The sequence below is a fragment of the Apostichopus japonicus genome, chromosome 3 (genome assembly GCF_037975245.1).
Source record: "Apostichopus japonicus isolate 1M-3 chromosome 3, ASM3797524v1, whole genome shotgun sequence".
NCBI lineage: Eukaryota > Metazoa > Echinodermata > Holothuroidea > Aspidochirotida > Stichopodidae > Apostichopus > Apostichopus japonicus.
This window is the reverse complement of record NC_092563.1, coordinates 22,200,137-22,219,216: the sequence shown is the minus strand read 5'-3', so window position 1 is coordinate 22,219,216 and position 19,080 is coordinate 22,200,137. Positions and strand designations below refer to the sequence as shown.

Here is a 19,080-nt window from a genome sequence, read left to right as displayed (position 1 = left end):
ATAGAGTTCTGTGGACACTCCTCTCAACCACAGCCCTCCCACCCCCCCCCCCACAACCACAGCCATCTCATCCCCCTCCTCACAACCACAGCTGCCTCACCCCCCCACCCCCCCCCACACCCCTTCCTTTATGTAGACTGATCTGGTAACCTGTTAACAGCCTTGTCCTCCTCATTCTCTCTTCAAGTGTCAAACATGTATATTTGTGACATGGATTTTGTTTATCCAGTTTTTCACATTTATTACCTATTAGCCATGGAATCATGGCTTCTCACAAACTCTGGATGCTTCTATAACAGCCACTACTCGTACAGTAGGAGGCCACAGGAGAGATGCCAACATTTCTGCCATGAGCAATGTCATAGCTGTATAGTTAACTCACTACCTTAAACCCAACTCATTTCTTTGTAAAAAAAAAGGGGTACACATATCCTGATCTGATGAAGTGATGAAGTCATAATTATTATGTGAGTTTGGATTATTTTAATATATTTTTTTGTCTATAAAGGTGCCCATCATGAAACTGACAGATGCCTTCTCTCAGATTCGGGTTGATATCAGCTTTAATGTAAAAACCACCACAGAATGTGCCAAGCTTATTGAGGTGAGCTATTTGAAACAGTTGAATGTAGTTTGCTGTGTCACATTTTAAAAATTGTTCCAAAGAGAAGAGAATTACAAAGTAGGTTTGTTAAATTGACCAGTGACCAAAAAGTTGTGGAATTGATGGGAAATGGAGTGACTTTGGTGTAATTTAGAGATTAGAGGTAAGTAATTATTTACTTCACTCCTCTCTTACCTATCTTCAACTACACTAAAGCATTTTCCTAGTCTACCTAGACGCCACTGGTCAAGTGCGTTAGTGTAGTTGGAGACAGGTAAATATCGTCGTTCGTAAATACCCAAACCACTAAGTTTTGGGTTTTTATCCTTTTTAGGTCTGAGAACAGCAATCTGATCTGAACCGCTTGCAGAAGGCAGTCTAGGTGGACACAGATTCGAAGACATAAAGATCAATGTTATTGTTACCCTTATTCACAAGTTCTTCCTACTTTTCCATATTTATAATAGTAAGAAGGAAGTAATAATCAAAGCTGAAATTCTTCTTTATCTCTTAGTTTCCCACCCTCCCACAATTGGTGTTTGTCTTGAAGCAGTTTCTACTTCAGAGAGACTTAAACGAAGTCTGGACTGGTGGCATCAGTTCCTATGGCCTCATCCTGATGATTGTCAGCTTCCTACAGGTAACATTTCTAGCAGATTATAGTGAGTATACTATAGTCACAACCGTAGCACCATCACTTTAGCCATTTTCTTGAGTAATGTGATTACCTTCTTAGCTCTGCCCTGCCACAGTTGAGGAAGTTCTTCTAGTTTATGACAACCACATTACTGCACCTCTAATGAGGAAAGAATTCCACCTCTGTTTGTGGTTTTAGACATCAGAAAGCTGCCTTTTCTAATTTGGGTGGGATTTTTTTGTTTAGCCCAGACTTGATCCAATAATCTCTTGTTATCTCAATACATTACATGTATAGAGATATTGTAACAGTAAGTGGGACTCTCTCCTCTCTTAAAAATTTTTCAGCGTCTTCATATAAAGTTCTTTTTCTCTGGAATTTTCAGAGCAAGCATATATCATATAGGCCAACAAAAGTTACTATTTTTTATTCGAGAATTTTATCTCATTCTATGACTTTTTCACCGATTTATGTCCAAATCGGGCCAATTTGGTCTGAAATACAGTTTAAACAACCCATTTTTGCACACGCTCTAAAACTTATGTTTTATGAAAGAGAATAGAATAGAATTGTCTGTCAACAGAGGTATCGTCTAAGATAGGGTCCTATGTATCATATATTTTATTAACATTTTAAACTTTCATTTGTTGTTTACAGGTAGGTATTAATAAGAATTTTACCAGCTGTATATGACATTTTATGGCTTTTATTTGCTTTATTTGATGTTTAAATGATTTTTCTTTCTTAAAACAACACTGAGCTGCCGCCCCTACTTTTAGTAAAAAGGTCTGTTTTTGATGATTAAGCCCCGCCCCCAAGTCTGTTTTGTAGCAGATTGGCTATGACTCATGGCAGCTACATATTAGATATACGAAAATGGCTACCCTCGCGACCAATTTTCTCTACTGTAGTTAGGTACGCCAGGTGTAGTGTATTGCATGCTAATTACATATACAAATTCTGTACTGCTGAATTCTACGTACAGTAGTGCATTTAATTTATATTAGGCCTTCGTTTTTGTAACATCCATTTAAGGATAGTATTGGTGTTCAGGTAGCTTTTCAGAGCAAGGGCCATGATAAGTTTGTTTGATTGCCCTTCATGTATTTTGTATAATTACGTATACACATTCTTGTATTTCTGAAGGCTACTTACTGTAGGCCTAGTGCATTTAAAAAAATATATATATAGGCCTACGCCCCCTAGGTCTATGAGGCTTTCAGTGATAGCCACATTAGCATTGTACTGGTGTTCAGACAGCTTTTCCTAGGAAGGACCAGGGTAAGTTTGTTGATGGGTACGTATAAAAGAGGAGACGGCCATAGCATCACAACTTTTATAAGACTATAAAAATTGTATAAGGTTATGTTTTATTTATAAGGATATAAGATGTATAAGGTTATAAGAAGTATGTTTAGCTTTCTTTTGAACCTGTAATGTTTGACATCAAATGTACAAAGAATTAAAATAAAATAACAAAATGGAGAGGAACTGAGGTGGCTATTAGGGGAGGAGGAGGCCACCCATCACTTGCATATAAAAACTTGTAATCTTCTTTTACATTATTTTTTCCAAGTCATAAATCCATGAAATCTTCATGTCAGAAAAATTGAGATGGAAAAACGTGGGTTGTTTTGATATCTAGAAGTGGACAGAGTTTTGATGGTAGTCACCACTACAGTCTACAGTAACATACAGTAGGTCAATAGGCCTAGCTCTCAAGGCAGGCATCAAGAATATGGTCGAGTTGTTCGCCTCTTCTAATTTGGCCGTTGTCATTGACGTCAAACTATATGACCAAAAAGTCCAACAGAGACTGACCCAAGATGAAGGATACCACATAAAAAACAAGTTCTTAAATATTCTATGACATTACTAAACCTTGCAACATCGTTCTTTCGACTAACAGGCAAGACTAGCAGGATAAAGTGTAACCTGCAGAGACTATTCGTGGCAAAAATGCAAGTTATATATTTGTTGTACCATGATTGATATCGATAATTGTAGAGACAGAGCAAAGATTTGAAATTAGGAATCAAAATTAAAACTTCCAGTATTGAGATACTGCGTCATTGATGCTCTTGTATTTAATTGTGAAGTTTTCTCCTCTTTCTCTACAGTTACATGTTCCCCCAGAACCAATCAATTATGGCGTTCGTTTGATTGAGTTCTTTTAGCTGTATGGCGTCAACTTCAACTATTTCAAAACAGGAATTACCGTCGAAAATGGCGGTAGCTACTTTCCCAAAGAGGAAGCCTCTTTTATGACCGACCGCTTTAGCCTGCTCTGTTTAAAGGATCCTTTCAATAATGGTAAGTCCAATTAACACTCCCCTATTTTTTCACTAAAAGTGCTACTTTTATGGTATCAAAGTAGAAATATTCAGAATATTGTCAACTTCTCAGGTAATTTGGGATATGTCATAAATATTCCTTTGCATTATAAAATGAAATGTTTTGTAGTTTAAGGCTTCTGAGTTTTGCTATTTTACTTTGTGTTATCAAATACTGTATGAACACATGTGATGGGAGAGGGGGGTGGTTGGGGTGGAGGGGAAAGTGGGGACATGTTTCAGCGATTAAAAGAACAGTATAAACACAAACATCTCTTTACCTTTACATGGCAGAGAATATAATGGAGATCTGCAACTGAGGTTTAAGATAAGGGTTGTATTCATTTCTGCATTAAGAAATAAATAAACATGATGTTAATTGCCCAGGAAGAAGCTTTCTCTACTTTCATGTCAGATTAAGCTATTATTCCATTTTAACATTTCTCGATTGTCGACAGGAGATGATCTTGGCAGGAACTCTTTTGGATTCATGGAAGTGAGGAAAGCATTCCATTATGCCTACCAAGTGCTCACCCAAGCTGTTGTACCTCACATAGACCAAGAAAGTAAATGGTCATAGGTCAGTGAAATGCCAGAATTCTGTCTCCTTTTTTGCTTTTGCTTTTTCTTCACAAAACTTCTAGAAAATATTGGTTAAAGCTTCCATGTATTTCAGCCCCCCCCTCCTCCCCCTATATTATTCTTGATCAATCTGTCAAGTTTTAGCATATTATACCTATCAGGGTATATTTCTTTTGTCAAACAGTCAGGCCCAAACGAAGCTGGAAAAGACTTTATAACCTTACCAAAGTATAGCGGTACACAATTTTGACTGAAAGTTACATATACTCGTTGTTTGAAAATTTACTGTCAAAAGGTATTCTACCAACAAAGGGAAACCAATACTGATTGTCATATGCAGTAAGAAAAGATCGTCGATTGAGATATGTTTACATCTAAACAAAAAAGTGTTGATCCTCAACCTTGATCACACTAGGTTGCTTTCAGAGGTACAGTGTAAATATTTCATTAAGTAACATTACAGTCATTTCCACTCAGATTGTCCCCTAGATTTATTTGTTCCTTTTCCTTTTGGTTTTGCTCCACACAGCATCCTCGGTCGCATTAGAAGGGTAACAGACGAAGTGATGGACCATAGGTTATGGGTCCAGCAAAATTGGGCCCGGAAAGCAATGGCTATGTATCCACACAAGTTTTCCATACATTGTAATATACCTCAACCAGATGCCTTCCGTTTACCGGACACAGCCTTGAGGATAGCACAGCCAATCCGCCCTGTGAATGCTACAACCATCATCCTTGCTGACAGTTCTCAGAGAAATAGCCAAGAGACAGGATCTTGCCAAGAGGTCAACAAAAAAAGTGCAATGAACCCCACTGCTGCCACCAGTATGTCCAACTCCAACGATGTCATTAACAACAAAATCACGTCTATATCTTCTTCTTCCTCTGGTGAAATTGTGTCTAGTTCCAGTGATTCTGTAAGTTGTCTGCTCAATATAGCAATTTAATCCACTCCTCTCAAATACTGAAAAGAAAAAAAGACAGGTCCAAAAACATTTGGAAACATTTTACAGGATATTATAATATTTCTTCTTACACTCTGGTGTCCTTTTTTGTCTGTCCTTGCATCCATAATGAATGATTATTTGTTACAAAATTAAGTGATTCTCTTTGAAATACCTATTTGCGATGGGGGAAGGGTGGGGTGGGGGTACTGTCTTGCACTTTTGGTACTTTTTGCCTGTCATATAATGTGCCTTCAAATCTGAATCAGATAAAAATCATTTTGTTTTCCCTTTTGTAACTTTCTAGGAATCGGAAATGTCTTCACAAACTTCTGGTTCTTCCAAGGACACCATCGACTCAGTCCAAGGACCCTCTAAAAGGGAGACTGTCCCTAGTGTTGAACCTGAAACTAGTACTGACAAAGCCTGGACACAGGAAATTAAGAAACCAGTCTCCCATGGGCAGACGTATCACAAACAATCAAAATTCGGCAAACGGTGCAATCATACTTCTAACTCTGTCCGTGGTAATGCAGGGAACTCGCTGAGCAAGCAGACCGCCAAGGAGCGGCAAGTAGTCACGCCTCATATTGAGGTCACCGTCTCATCCAATAACAAGTCTGAAATTCAAACGTCTCTGCCAAAGGGAAACTCCCGAAATTCTCCAGGAGGGACCTCTTCGTCGTTACAGCCAGTGGTATCAAAGACTTATAGAAGCAAGAATTATACCAACCAGCATGGCAAATTCCGCCACAATAGCGGTGGCAACTCAACCCAGAGTGGCAGCAGTGGCGGAGACAATAATAACAATGGCAGTCAAAATAGTAACTCTGTGAACAAAAGATTAAAGAAGAAGCATAAAAAGGATAATTCTAAGAGAGGGGCAAAGAACTGAGTCAAAAGATGAGACAAAAAGTGCCTGTATTATCTCGGTTTAATTTATGAAAGCGACAAGATTGATTGGGGGACAAGAAAACCAACAAAGAAGACTGAAATTGGTAAACAGACAAGACTTTAGAAGTAATCTAGAAAATCAGCTGTGCTTTGATTAAGGAGAGAGATAAAAAAGTATTGCTGTTAGTTCGGTTTCATGATTTGTGATGTAAGTGGATGTACTGAAATGAGCAATTAAAAGTGTTTACCGTGACTCCAATCTGAAATTCACTCAAAGAGAGTCCGTTTATTCAGTGTTAATGTGTTGCTAATCTCAAAGTGAAGCGGATAGTAATCAAACACATCTACTTTCACACTGTCAGCCTTGTCAACAATGCAATTATTGTTTATATCAAATCTTTTTCTCTTGATGATTTTTTTTTTAACTATTCAGTGACAAAGAAACCATATTTTGTTGGTTTTTTGCTCACCTAGGAAGAGAATATAAAGCATAGTAAAAAGCTTAAAGAAATATTATTAACGTTGTCATATTGTGACAGGAGAAGCAAGATGATGGAAAGGTTGTAGTGTTGATATCAAAGCAAAAACAACTAAAAAAGAAAAAAATGAATACAAAACTTAAAGACACCCCACCGCCCCCACCCAAAAAAAATGCTAGAAAAAAAAAAGAAAAAACAATTTGACAGCAAACGACTTGTACAGGAAGATCACAGAGAAGTAGGAAAGATATTATATTATTATTATGCAGGAGTTCACTTTGCTTTTAGTAAAGACTTGGTTTTGACAAGATTAGTGGAAGTTAGTCCTAACAGTTTATTTTTGTGACATTTTTTATGGCTTTGAGAAGAAAATTTTATCTGTTACCTAGAGCAATAATTGTGAAGTAACCAAGGAAGTGGGCAAGAGGTACATATTGTTTCTGAAATTGTAAAGCAGAGTTGGTCACCATATCTTCAAACTGTTCTTGTATTCGCCATTTTGACGAAGGTGAATTTGATAGGAGAGTCGTTGTGTGATTATCTGTTGCAGGTTGTATTTTGGTGCATTTATCAGTTGTTAGGTAGTGAAGGTGCCAAGCTATAATTTTTTTCTTCATTTTTATAGGACTTTCTTACTTTGGGAGTTAGGCTGATTTGTGTCTGGTGTTTAAGAAAGGACTGATAAACATTTTAAAATTGTGGCTATTGGCCCAAAAACTATATACATAAAATAGCCAAAAAAGTGAAGGGATATAAAATATACAAAGATTAAATTGAGAAGATGTGGTAATGGTTGGAAACACATTGGTTTACTATAGTAAGGTTAGTTTGAGTGATATGGGAAAGGGTAGGTGGGTGGCAAAGAGGTCCTTTAATCTGTCGTTAGCAGTTGCAACTAGATATCTTCTTGGTAGCATGTTGCTGGTCAAGTCGTTACAGGTAATCAAGATTCTCCCTCGCTGCCCTATACTTTTCATGAATTTCAAAACCCATGAAACATAAATATTGTTTCTTATTTGTTTCACGATGTACAGGACGTGGTCTTGTGCTGTGGATATGTGTGTTTTGGGGATATGTGTGTCTTTGGGAGACGTGGGGAGTGGGAAAGGGGGGTGGGTAGACATGGGTGGAGGTTGGAGGAAATTAGTGATCAAATTAATCCATTAACAGCAGCAAACTTTATAGACCAATTCAAAAAGGGTAGTACTTAAATAACTTGTGAAATGGAAATTCATAGTAACAGGGTCATATTAGATCATGTAATTGACTTCAGAAAGATAAAAAAAAAATTAAACAGAATAATTGGAAGAGCTTGAGTAGGAGAAACTCATAATATAATTGTTATATTGTTGAGAAAAAAAATGTATTTTGTTTGTTACTATTTGATATAAGTAAGATCAACCAGAAGTATAGAAGGGGGGGGGGTAGGCATTCAGGAGCATCTTATTGCATTAGGACTCATGTGATTATTCTCCAGTGATCAAATTTAAAAAAAAGTATAAGGAATTGAGGCAATGCCATGGCATTCATAGAGAGAATTTGGGATGGCAAAGATTAAAATATAGTAGTTGCTAAAACCTATGACATATAATGCAGTATAACATTTAATTTTTGTTTTTTATATTATTATGAAATCATAAAAAGAGAAAATACCAGTTGTAACTGTGAAGTAAAAACTAAAAAAAAGTCAGTGTTAATTGGTTTTGCCTGACAGCATTAGACTGTATAAAATGAAAGAACAAAAAGTGGCTCAAATAAAAACAAAAAAAAATACAAAAATTCCCACCGGACATTAGGAATTGTTGCATCTTAGTGAGTTACCCCTTTTGGTATTTTTTTTTTGGGGGGGGGGGGGGATTGACTGTAACCATTATTGTTTCTATTTTGAGATATTAATAGTGAATTCAATTAAAACCTTTGAGTTATTTTTGAATATTCATGAATCACAATGATCAGAAATGCATTCAATTATAGGTTTTTATGGGGGGGGGGGGGGACACACTAAACAAACAAGTGTGTATCATTTTCTTATAATACAGAACTTTGTTTGCTCACATTTTTATTTTCATTATCATATCTTTGGATGACTTTAAGAAGGACAGTGTACATTCAAATTGGTATCATTGACAGTTTACCCTTTGTCGCTCCTTGTTGTCACTGCCATGGAATTGAGCACTAGAAATTTAACATTAATAGGAAAATTAATTATTTAAAAAAAAAAAATCACAAACTATTCCAGTATATTTAGGGAACTGGGAAATAAAAAGAACAGAATATTATTTGAGTTAACAGAGAGAAAGAATGGAGAAAATGTAGTGACAGAAAAAAATACAAAAGAAGCCAAACTATGTATTTTTTAATTTCAGTTGATGGGAATAACAGCCACCTTTTGTTAAGATACGAGAAAGTTTATACAAGATCAATTGACATGTGTTAAACAAACGGATGCCGCTCTTCAAAAACATGTTATGTGAGTGTGCAGTATGGTAAGGGACGATAATGATTGTGTGCACTGCCCAGTGTATAAACTAGTCAAGAATATTGTTTGGTCTTGTTGTGGCTGTGCTAAACCTCATGCAGTGATCACATTGCCATTGTTAGTAACAGTGTATCAACATTTTAAATCTCTTGAAATCCTAATCAAAGAATACAGATTCATGATATGTTGAGAGATGATTGGTTAAGTTTTAGATGGGAATCTTTATCAACTCAGCTTACAAGTTATGTTTTACTTTGTTGTGTAAATTCCTTCATTTTGGTAAATCAATGCTCTATATACATTCATATTATTCACTGTATAATTACCAGCATGTACTACAATGTTATATGTTATACAGTACAACCTTCAAATAATTATTCTCATGTTACCATGGCGATGCAACTGGCAAACCATGGGAATTGCTTGGTAATAGCATTTTCTTTAAAGTAACCAAAGATATGAACATCAATTTTTTTTTGTTCATTTTGTTATGATGGTGACCTATGTTGAGACCCTCTTATTACAAGTTCTTGGGGAAGGATTGAGGTTCGTATAAAGTTAACACGTCTACTGTGAAAATGTGAGAAAGTATTTGACACCTGGCTGTGATGTCATCCAATTTAATTAAATATTTTAATTTGACTGTTTCATGTGATGTTTCTACTGAATCAGATGTCACAAATGAATCATGGAAGTAAAGAAACTGTAGATACAAGTTTTATGTGAGTTTGAAAAATTTGTGATTATCAGAAATTCCATTCTCCAAATTGGACATCTTGACAAGAAATACTGTTATATATCTATCCAATAAAGGGATATGTGATGTAAGCTTGCAATATGTGTAAAGAAAGGTCAGTTTGATTGATATAGGGGGGGGGGGGATAGTTGGGAAGGCTAGCTGGGGTGAAGGAAATCTGGGGGAGGATGGGGGTACATGTTTGAGTAATTGTGAGGGAGGGTAGGTTGGGAGGGAGGGAGGGTTAATGATGTGCTGCAAGATAATATGAAACAACCAAGAAATTTGATAACTACTTCTTTTTAATAAACAGTGGCACTTGTTGTATCCTCTTGTGAGAAAGGCATTGACCAAATTGATTCTTTGTCATCAGTGTCGAGGTGAAGCGTAGGCAAATGGGAACAGCAAGGCTGTTTGAGACTTTTTAATTTTTTTTAAATCTTATGCATAAGTTCTCTAGTGTAAAGGACAATTTTTTTACTCTCAGGAAAAATGCATTACAGGAAAAAGGCAAAAAAAAAAGGATTACAAAAAAAAGAAAAATATTGTAGAAACAAAAATAAAAATAAACAAAAAAGCAGTATATTATATCATTTATTGTGTTTATTTGATCTGGTTTTCTGTTGTCCAGATTTGGACTCCAATCTTGTTACTTTCTTCAGAAAGATATCAAAGACATACCCTGGGCACAAAAAAGAAAAATCGAAGTTGATCCAGCTCGCATCTCTGTTCACGTACATTGTAACCACGGTAACCATGTGATCATGACTATTTGTAAAGTGAAGAAGAATCAGTAGTCTCTTGGAAAGTAAACATTACTGTGGAAGGGAGGAACAGCGTGTGGGGTGGGGTTACAGGGAGGATTACAGACCTAAGTCAAAAGTCAAATTAAGGTCATGCTAAGGAGCATCATATATTTTCAGCTCTTATTTGTAGCACTCCCTTGTATGCATCAGCCATATTATTCACTGGTAAGGAGTTTACAAGGAAGAATTTTTATTCTAAAAGATATCAATGTCCAGAAAAACCAGTCTTCCCTATGTGAAATAAAGACATATATGTATTTTCTTTTAACAATTTCAGGCTAGCAAATCAGCTCTGCCACCAACTTGCCCCCCCCCCCTCCCAAGGCACATTTTAAACAGTAGGCAAATCCACCCTTCACACAGCCTATGATATCTTTATCCCACAGCGCAGAGTGTCGTCAGCTTCTGATCTGGTGTCAAATTATTCTGTTACTTTATATTTCTCAGTATTAGTGAAAGTTGACAAAATGTCACTCTTATCAACGTTGAAGTAATTTCTACCTAAATCGTAGGATTATTCTCAAACTTTGCAGTAGCTGTCAAACGCTTTTCTGTTTATCCGTTTTAAGATTGTTCCGAGTTGCTTTCCTGGACCGACTTCGAATGTGTGAGGAAAGGGCACTCCTTTAGCCCTCTCATATATATGGTGCATGGTTTGTTCCCACTTCACTGGTAGAGTTAGTTGTTTCTTCAGTGAACTTTTGACGTGTTTTGGATTCTGGTACACTTTACCGTCAATGTTTGAATAAACCTGAATTAATGGTTCTTCTAATGTCACTTCCTCCAGAGCTTTACCAAACTTTTCCTCTGCTGGTTCCATGAATGACGTATGAAACGCTCCGCTCACAGGTAGACGACGAGTTAGTTTAAGAGAAAAGCCTTTCGCTCTCTCTTGAATAAAGTCCAAGGCCTTTAAACAAGAAAAGAAGAGCCAAGATAATGGAATTAAAATATATGAAATAATTCGTTCTAAACATTTGTTTTAAAATAATTATACATCCATTCTATACACGAACAAAATGGAAATATTAGCTTCAGATAAATGTGAGGATATATAATAAGGCCAGTTTAAAACCAAATGAGTTACAGTAGTCGGTCCAGACTGCAGCTGATATTACTACAATTACCTTACAATGGACACTCCTAAGAAGTTACAGTACCCTATACACTGTTCGCATATAGATCAATATGTTATTCAGTGCAACACCAAGACACATTGAAGTCATTTCTGGAAGAAATTGATGAATTATCTAGTAAGATTCACTAGATTGAATGATTCAATTCTAGGAGATCAGTAGAGAACTGGTTTCACACCAGCTAGAGTTGGTTCTGAAGCAGTAAAATGGATAGTCCAGAGAAAAGTTATTTTTTTGACTAATCATATCTGGTCATGTTTGCATTCATTGCCAAAAACACATTTAAAGTTGATGTTCTGTAAACAGAATGGGAACATGAAGTAAACAGGTGTGTTGTTTTAAGTGCACACTGATGAATTTGGTGTACATCTGTGTTTTACATTCTTCACTCAATTTTCTTATCAAAATGGGAATCATTAACAACAGGATATATGGATATATATATGGATATATGTATAACTCACATCCTTTAAAGTTAGTTTGATTCCAAAAGAATTCATGAAATTGTCAAGAATTGTAAACAAAAAACAATCACAATTTGTTCATCACATTAACATCATAAACTGTTCATTACTTATGTAAATTCTCTCTCTAAATTAAAAAAATTGTTGCCAAATGCAATTTATGCAAACTATTTCAAACATGTTTAACCTCAACATTGCCAGCTAGTACCCTGGCATCTGGATACAAGTAGTTAGCTACGGAGCACATGGCGCCCTCTATCCCATGGTTCTGGCAGTATGTGGCCGCCTCCTTGCAGATGTAATTGTATCGTGCCTGGTCTCTGCCGACAACAGATAGCATTCCCGTCTTTACCATTTCTGATGCTCTTTGCATCGCTTCTGCCCGAACTTGAATGAGAAAGACAGCTGTGGATGGAAATGTAATAAATTGAAATGAAAGTTTAATTTTTCAATTGGTGGTCCTTGGTTCTCAAGGAATATCTCTGTAATTAGCCCAGTTTTTTATAGCGACAGTCCAGAAACTATATCTATGGCCCAACCCAACAGTGGGTTGCCAAGAAATTTCCTGTGCATAATGGGCTTTTTTCCTGACAGCCGAAAGTATGTCTACCTCTCGGAGCTTGCTGTCCGACATTGATGAAATAATATTTTGTAATGTTCATCAAATCGTTAATCCAAGCAAGCATTCATACATATCCTGAGTGTCGATTCTGAGAGTGCAGTGATCTGATGGGTCATGGCTCAGTCCTCGACTCCTCATGGAAGATCCTGGGTCGTGGGCCTAATACAGTTGTAGATTTCAGATTGCTGTTAGATATTAGTTGGTTATGGTTAATAATAAAAAAGTACTTAGGACAGTACTAAAGGAGAGGACATATATGATGAAAGGGCCTACAAAGCTATCAGATGCCAAACACATCATGACTTTTCTTTTTTAATTTCTAAATAATCGAGCAGTCATTTAATAGTATGAAGTTAATCCACTTTTTACTTTAAAGTCATTGTGCTGGCAATTTTTTTTGCGACTGTGAACTCCACTGACCTAAGCTGATCTATGACCTCAACATTAAAGAAAAGGATTCATGTACACACCCAATTGAATCAAAGTATGAGGTTCATTCAACTTTTGATTGTGGAGTTAATACTGTATCTTTTATAAGCTAGTCCAAAAAACAATAAGAGTCTTGTACACACCAATGTGCATATATATATGTATGATGTCAATCCTACTTTTACAAGATTGGGGCAAATTTTAGTCAAAATACAGTTTTTAATAATGTCCACACCTCTAGATCTGTGAAACTGAAAGTTACCACTCACCATCTTCAAATGACAAGGCACCAGCAAATACCAGAGCAGCAAACTCTCCCACGCTAAACCCAGCAGCTGCTACACAATTCTCAATGGCCTGTATTTAGAAAAGAGAGAAAGTCATTTGTTGTCTGGTAATTAACTAAGTGTATCATAAACATCATAAACTTGGTAATAACGGACAGCTTATGAGACACTTACAAAACACTTCATTTGATCTACCTGAATTACTAAGTGCACTAAACTCCTACGTAATTTTCGACACAGACTTTCAAGAAAGTTATCCTAAATGTAATGTAAGTTACATTGCACAGCACAGAATATTATTCAATATTGTTAGGAATCTCTGGAAATTTAAACATCCATAGGTGTATCTATGTCCTTGCCAATTTCAAGATAGACTTGATTATTAGATCACTTAAAATACTGTTTACCTGTCACATACACTATTAGACATAAATGTAATGCGAAAGGTGTGCTCCATAAGTCAAACCAAACCCTTTTGTATTGAGTCTGTTGATCAAATATTCTATTAACGTTTCTGCATAGTGTACGTAAATGACATTTTGCACAGTACTGTGAAAGAAGGCAGAACAGTGTTTTGGGAAATAAAGAAAATACAGTAAATCCTGATTTGATTCATTTCTTGATTAGAAGAGTTTTATATTTAATAGCTGTCCTCTTCCTACAAAAGAGGAAAGGGAGAGGAAAGAGGAAAGGAAGAGGTCCCGGGGTGGGTGTGAGAGAAGAGCAAGGGATGGAAATGTACAGTACAAGTCTACAGCATGAGGTGTAAATGGCATGTGAGGTTAAAATATGCCTTTTGTACACAGTTTTGTCCACTTTTCAGAATTCTGCATTCCCAATTTTATCAATAGTCACACTCAAAATTTGACAGAGCAATGATTCAGATGTTAGGAGATTTCTATTAATGATATCAGAATCAAAACATTGGTCCATAGTGTACCAATACTGTGTGACTAACATAATGAAAACTACTTACAAGTCCTATGGTTTATAACAATTAGGGTACCCCTAGTGGTATTACAGATAAATCAAAACCAAAGGGTCAATAGAACTTTTCAAACACATCTCTGAACATTGTCTGTGACTGTTCCCAAGATTTTGGAGGTCAATTCCACAAAATGTTAAGACTACTTTTCACGTAGAATAATCTTTAGAAATAAGAAGATATACTGTAAGTAGATTGAGGATACAAAACGTGACTGGTGGTTTGACTGAGAAACCAATTCATTGTACAGATACACAGCAAAGTTGATACCAACCCAAAAGTCTCAGGTCAACACAAGTTACAAGTTTCTCAGTCACAGGTCAATTCATGTGACACGTCACACTCTATCTGAGCTGATTAAGTCACTTACAGTTAGAATGCTAACGTGAAGCATATTCTAGTTTGTGTTGACATATATTGTTCACTGACGATGTTGTTATAATGACGTCACGCATGGCTCATGTTTTGGTGGTTATGTAGGCTATGGTTCAAAGCTAATAGAAGCGTGTACAGATGTGGGGATGGCAGACAGCCAAACCGGTTCAAACTGGTTGAGTGCTCATTTGCATGTGCTCATCTGCATATCGGGTTGGCAGTAACCTTGAATCAAGAGTTGGGTGAGAGGTCAGAGCTAGTTTAGACCAATCAGGTCCAAGAGCTAAGCGTGTGCCCTGTGCTTGACGTCATAAGTTGTTAATTTAGAGTCAGGGGTTTAAGTTTGTCTCCCAAAGCCACAAACATATTGGGGAGTTTAAGTTTGTCTCCCGATGGGTACAGACGAATAACAGAGGGCTTCTTATTTATATTTATACTCAGCATTTATGCTAGTGTATTTTAACCCTCCAAAGTTACTGTTGTATTAATCGTTGAGTTTATATATAAAAATATCCACTTTTGTAAACTATTTAGGAAAACTTTCATGTTTACGCTTGGTTAACATTACTAGTTTAAGGCCCGGCTTACCGTTACCAACTTATACCTGGAACTATCAAAAATATGCCTTCCACTAATTCCAATTTTTCTTCCCTCTCCAGGTCAATCAAAAAGTAACAATGAATCTGCAGTACACGCAGTACAGTAAACGGTGGACTATCTCTGCTGTATATGACTAAAACTTTATGCTAAACAATACTAATAGGCACTTACTACAGACCTTTGGATTTTCTTCTCTTAGCTTCTCAACCGCAGCCAGTGATGTCAAGAAGACAGCAGATTGGCAGAAAATAGTCTGATCCAGGTCTTCTTTGGGTCCAGTGGTACAAAGTCGTTTCAAATCATACTGTAATATCTCTGAGGCAACTTCAAACATATCCTGCACATTAGGGTACTTCAAGAACGCCTCACACATACCAACATATTGGCTCCCCTGTCCTGGAAAGAGAAGGACCGAAGTAAGAGAGGGATTGATTTTCTCACGTCTCGGTTTCTCCGTAGTAAATTCTGCGATACTTGCTTTAGACAATCCATCAAACTCCAAGATTTCTTTCTCAAGTTGCAATGCTGATTTATCTGTCTCCTCCATCAGAGCAAGTAGTTTTGTTCTACTCTTTTTCTGTCCTCTATAAAAGAAGTCTCCTCCTTCTCCTTGCTGACCTGAATAACATCTCCATTGTAGAAGCATTCTACTCAAAGGTGGACATTGTTTAAACTGATTTATGCTGTTTGATGATGGAACCAGTTGTCCCTCTAAAGTTGTTGATAAGGATTTCACCAGACTTATACCAAGTCTGTATCTCTTTAGCTTTATGTGACAGTTCCTGCATATAGCTAGAGCCATTGTCACACCTCAGCAGTAGGAATAAGATTTCTTTGTATGAACTGTGTCGATAGCGGCTAGCAATTCCTACAAATATAAATTGAGAAAGATATCAATGATATGAGAAAAAGAAGGGGACCTTTCAGGTCATCATCATTCCCTAAAATGGGCTTTTGTTAAACAAGTTAGAAATTTGAAAAAACATTATCGGTTTTAGTTGATTTTAGGCTGTATTGTAAAATCTACAGGTTTCTCATAGCAACCTCCTTGTTAATAATTACACTGTTAAAGGTGACCGTAGCTCCGGGTACCGTCCCCATATTAGAAGTTTACCTGCAAATGTCCCGTAATTTTGAACAGACTTGAAGGGTGTGAAGACTTGCGCAAAAAGAAACGTCTTATGCCAGTAGTTTGACCTAGTTTCGAATGAGGTGTAACAGAAGTGTTAAACACTACCATCGATTCCAGAAAATACACACACAGCTTGCTACCGTCGTTAATTAGACACTAGTGTACAGTCAGTATATACAGCTGCGATCAATACCCACAGCACAGTATACAAACGATAAAGCGATGGAAATCTCAAGTCGAGCTAAAGATAACAAGGTATCACGTTTCATTACTGTCTGCATTTTGTAGCAACACGAACAAGATGCCACTTGCAAGCAACAAAAAGTTAACTTTTTCAGATGGTCCCACGCGGTTTGGGGCGGGTCTCCAATGCCTTTAAATATTTATTCTACTTATTAGCTTTAGTTATGTACAGTATCATTCCAATTTATCACTAAAAAATTGTTAGGGCTAGGCCTAGTATCAGCTGCCAACACATTTCGTATGTTAGTAATAGTAGTAGTATCGTAAAGCCTTCATAATTGACGCACAACCGTAATTGACGCACCTTCAATTATTACTAGTAATGATACAGCAGGCCACCTAAACAGTGAAGCAGAATTACAAATTTCATGAGCTTGAATCCATTTCAGCTATTTGCCGACCAAATTGTTACATTTTTTTGGGCTTTAACACCCTCCCCACAGTTTTGCATGTTTTTTGGGCATTTGAAAATCGTACACCCTAAAATTAACCAACAATAACATTACCTCATAATAGGTATCGCTACTCTCCAAGTCAATGGATGTTTACTAAGGCCTACACTACAGTTAGCTTATCGACGAATGTGTCAATTTGGGGGTATGAAAGAACTTGACATGGCAGACATTTTGTGGTCAAATTCTGCTCACTTGTAAGGTTCATAAGCCCAGAACCTTGAATATTTTGAGATCATACATTTTGGAGGAACTACACATATGAAAAACACATACAGTTGAGTGATTTGGATTTTTCCTTGATAGACATCGTTGATCAAATCCTTTACTTAAGTGCGTCAATTATGAGCCCACCATGCTACTTAATACTAGGCCTAGGACCTAGCTTAGGCTACAACGCTGCAAATGTGGCCAATGTAGACCAGCGCGAAAGTTTGTGTTACTGTAGGTCAACCAAAATGTTACTTACGGACTAATTATTACCGCTGTCCCCTCTTGTCGCAGTCCAATTTTCATGGCTAGCCCGGCTTTATGTATTGTAACTGTAAGTACCGAGTACCTACTACCTGTTGTACAAGGTGATTATGATTAGTAGTACTGCATGCTGTTACCCGCCTATCGATATTTTGTGATCAGATTACATAGGCGCATAGTACCAGATTCTGGATTGTTACACTTAACACGATCAAGTAACCAGTCCCCGAGACAGGTTGTGTCCCGAGGGCACAATATCACAACTTTTATGAAATTGAGCATAGATTTTTCTTGACACTTATTTTCCCGGGCCCACCACCTCAACAGTCCTAAATCAGGAGAGAGCACGTAATTGAAATTATGGCCACAATGACATTTTCCCCCGATCCCGGTGGCCTACGTACAGTATACCTCTGTTTTTACCTCCATGGTCCTAACTAGTCAAAAGAAACTGCTTTGGGCATATTGAAAGAGTGATCGCATTACATTGCATTACCTTGGAGGGGGGGGGGGCACTATTATTGCCTGGCAGTGCAGTACGTGGTTCGGCCGGGCAAGCTTAGGCCCGGTCGGTCCATGGGGCGGACCCTCGGAATATTGTAGCATACTCAGAAATTCCTTGACACCTCACATAGGATTTTTAAGGACAAATATACACATGTTACTAAATGAAATCACTCTAGAATTCCTTTTCAATGCATCCCGAGGGTTGAATTGGTCAGTGCGGGCTGCCATTATCATCACCAAAATTAATATACATAGGCTATGTCATATAAAAAAGATAACTCTGAAATTTCTTTCTTTGTGTGTGCTTGTATGTATTTTTTGTCAATGGGTGCGTAGTGTATCTCTTTTACCTCCATGCGGTTAGAGTACCAGCTCTCGGCAGCATGGAGAGGGAAAGCTGATATACAACAACGTAACGCAGTTTACACTGTTGCAGGAAGGAAATTTCCCCCTCCGTAGAAACCCAGGAGGATTGATTTTAGTTCAAAGCTTAATTCCTAGGTATCTATCCACCCAGGAAGGAAGTAACGTAAGTAATACCAAAACATTGTTTAAAATGATACTTTTTAAAAAAAAGTCACCCAGGAAAGAACCTGGGCACGAAAACCAAACTACCAAACGACTGATCCGCTCTCAGCCCCAGTCCCCTTGCATCGGGACTGTGACTGTGTGATCATCGTCAGGTGTGTATCACCATTCCCTAAGGGAACAGATACTACACATGATCTTAGCCAAAAGGCCGAGAAGCGATCATTGTTTAAAATGAAGTCGTAGTAAGCACAACTTTACTTTGATTATTTCCTTTAAATTCATGAGTAAAGGTCTAGATGATTTGAGTTTACCGTGGCTCTTTAGTACCGTCGTGAACAAGAAAATA

At 37.2% G+C, this 19,080-nt stretch overlaps 3 protein-coding genes and 1 pseudogene across 8 annotated transcripts in view; 2 read left to right on the top strand and 2 right to left on the bottom strand.

Annotated features, from left to right (window-relative positions):
* Positions 1-19,080, top strand: part of LOC139965488 (terminal nucleotidyltransferase 4B-like) — a 100,668-nt gene that overhangs the window by 49,166 nt on the left and 32,422 nt on the right. For all 3 annotated transcript variants that reach the window (XM_071967904.1, XM_071967903.1, XM_071967905.1), the window contains 2 exons: positions 509-604; positions 1,119-1,244. In XM_071967904.1, the coding sequence (XP_071824005.1) occupies positions 509-604; positions 1,119-1,244 (222 nt within the window). The remainder of the gene's footprint in view (positions 1-508; positions 605-1,118; positions 1,245-19,080) is intronic.
* The window catches only part of LOC139965484 (uncharacterized), a 50,491-nt gene continuing 34,825 nt past the window's right edge, over positions 3,415-19,080 (top strand). The window contains exons 1-4 of one of the 4 annotated variants that reach the window (XR_011792261.1): positions 3,415-3,554; positions 4,033-4,154; positions 4,686-5,076; positions 5,411-7,342. Coding sequence is in view for 3 of the 4 variants with exons in the window: in XM_071967891.1 (XP_071823992.1) it covers positions 4,723-5,076; positions 5,411-5,998 (942 nt within the window). In the remaining variant the exon portion in view is untranslated. Of the gene's footprint in view, positions 3,555-3,890; positions 4,155-4,685; positions 5,077-5,410; positions 10,280-19,080 lie in introns of those variants that run through there. The other 3 variants (XM_071967891.1, XM_071967893.1, XM_071967892.1) reach the window with 3 other exon arrangements.
* LOC139965478 (malonyl-CoA-acyl carrier protein transacylase, mitochondrial-like) lies at positions 10,277-17,813 on the bottom strand. The gene is made up of 5 exons (XM_071967880.1): positions 17,692-17,813; positions 15,574-16,263; positions 13,418-13,505; positions 12,285-12,502; positions 10,277-11,407 (listed from the first exon to the last, which is right to left on the bottom strand). The coding sequence occupies exons 2-5, from the start codon at positions 16,195-16,197 to the stop codon at positions 11,018-11,020; spliced, it is 1,320 nt and encodes a 439-aa protein (XP_071823981.1). The 5' UTR covers positions 16,198-16,263; positions 17,692-17,813; the 3' UTR covers positions 10,277-11,017.
* LOC139965852 (U2 spliceosomal RNA) lies at positions 18,723-18,954 on the bottom strand (annotated as a pseudogene).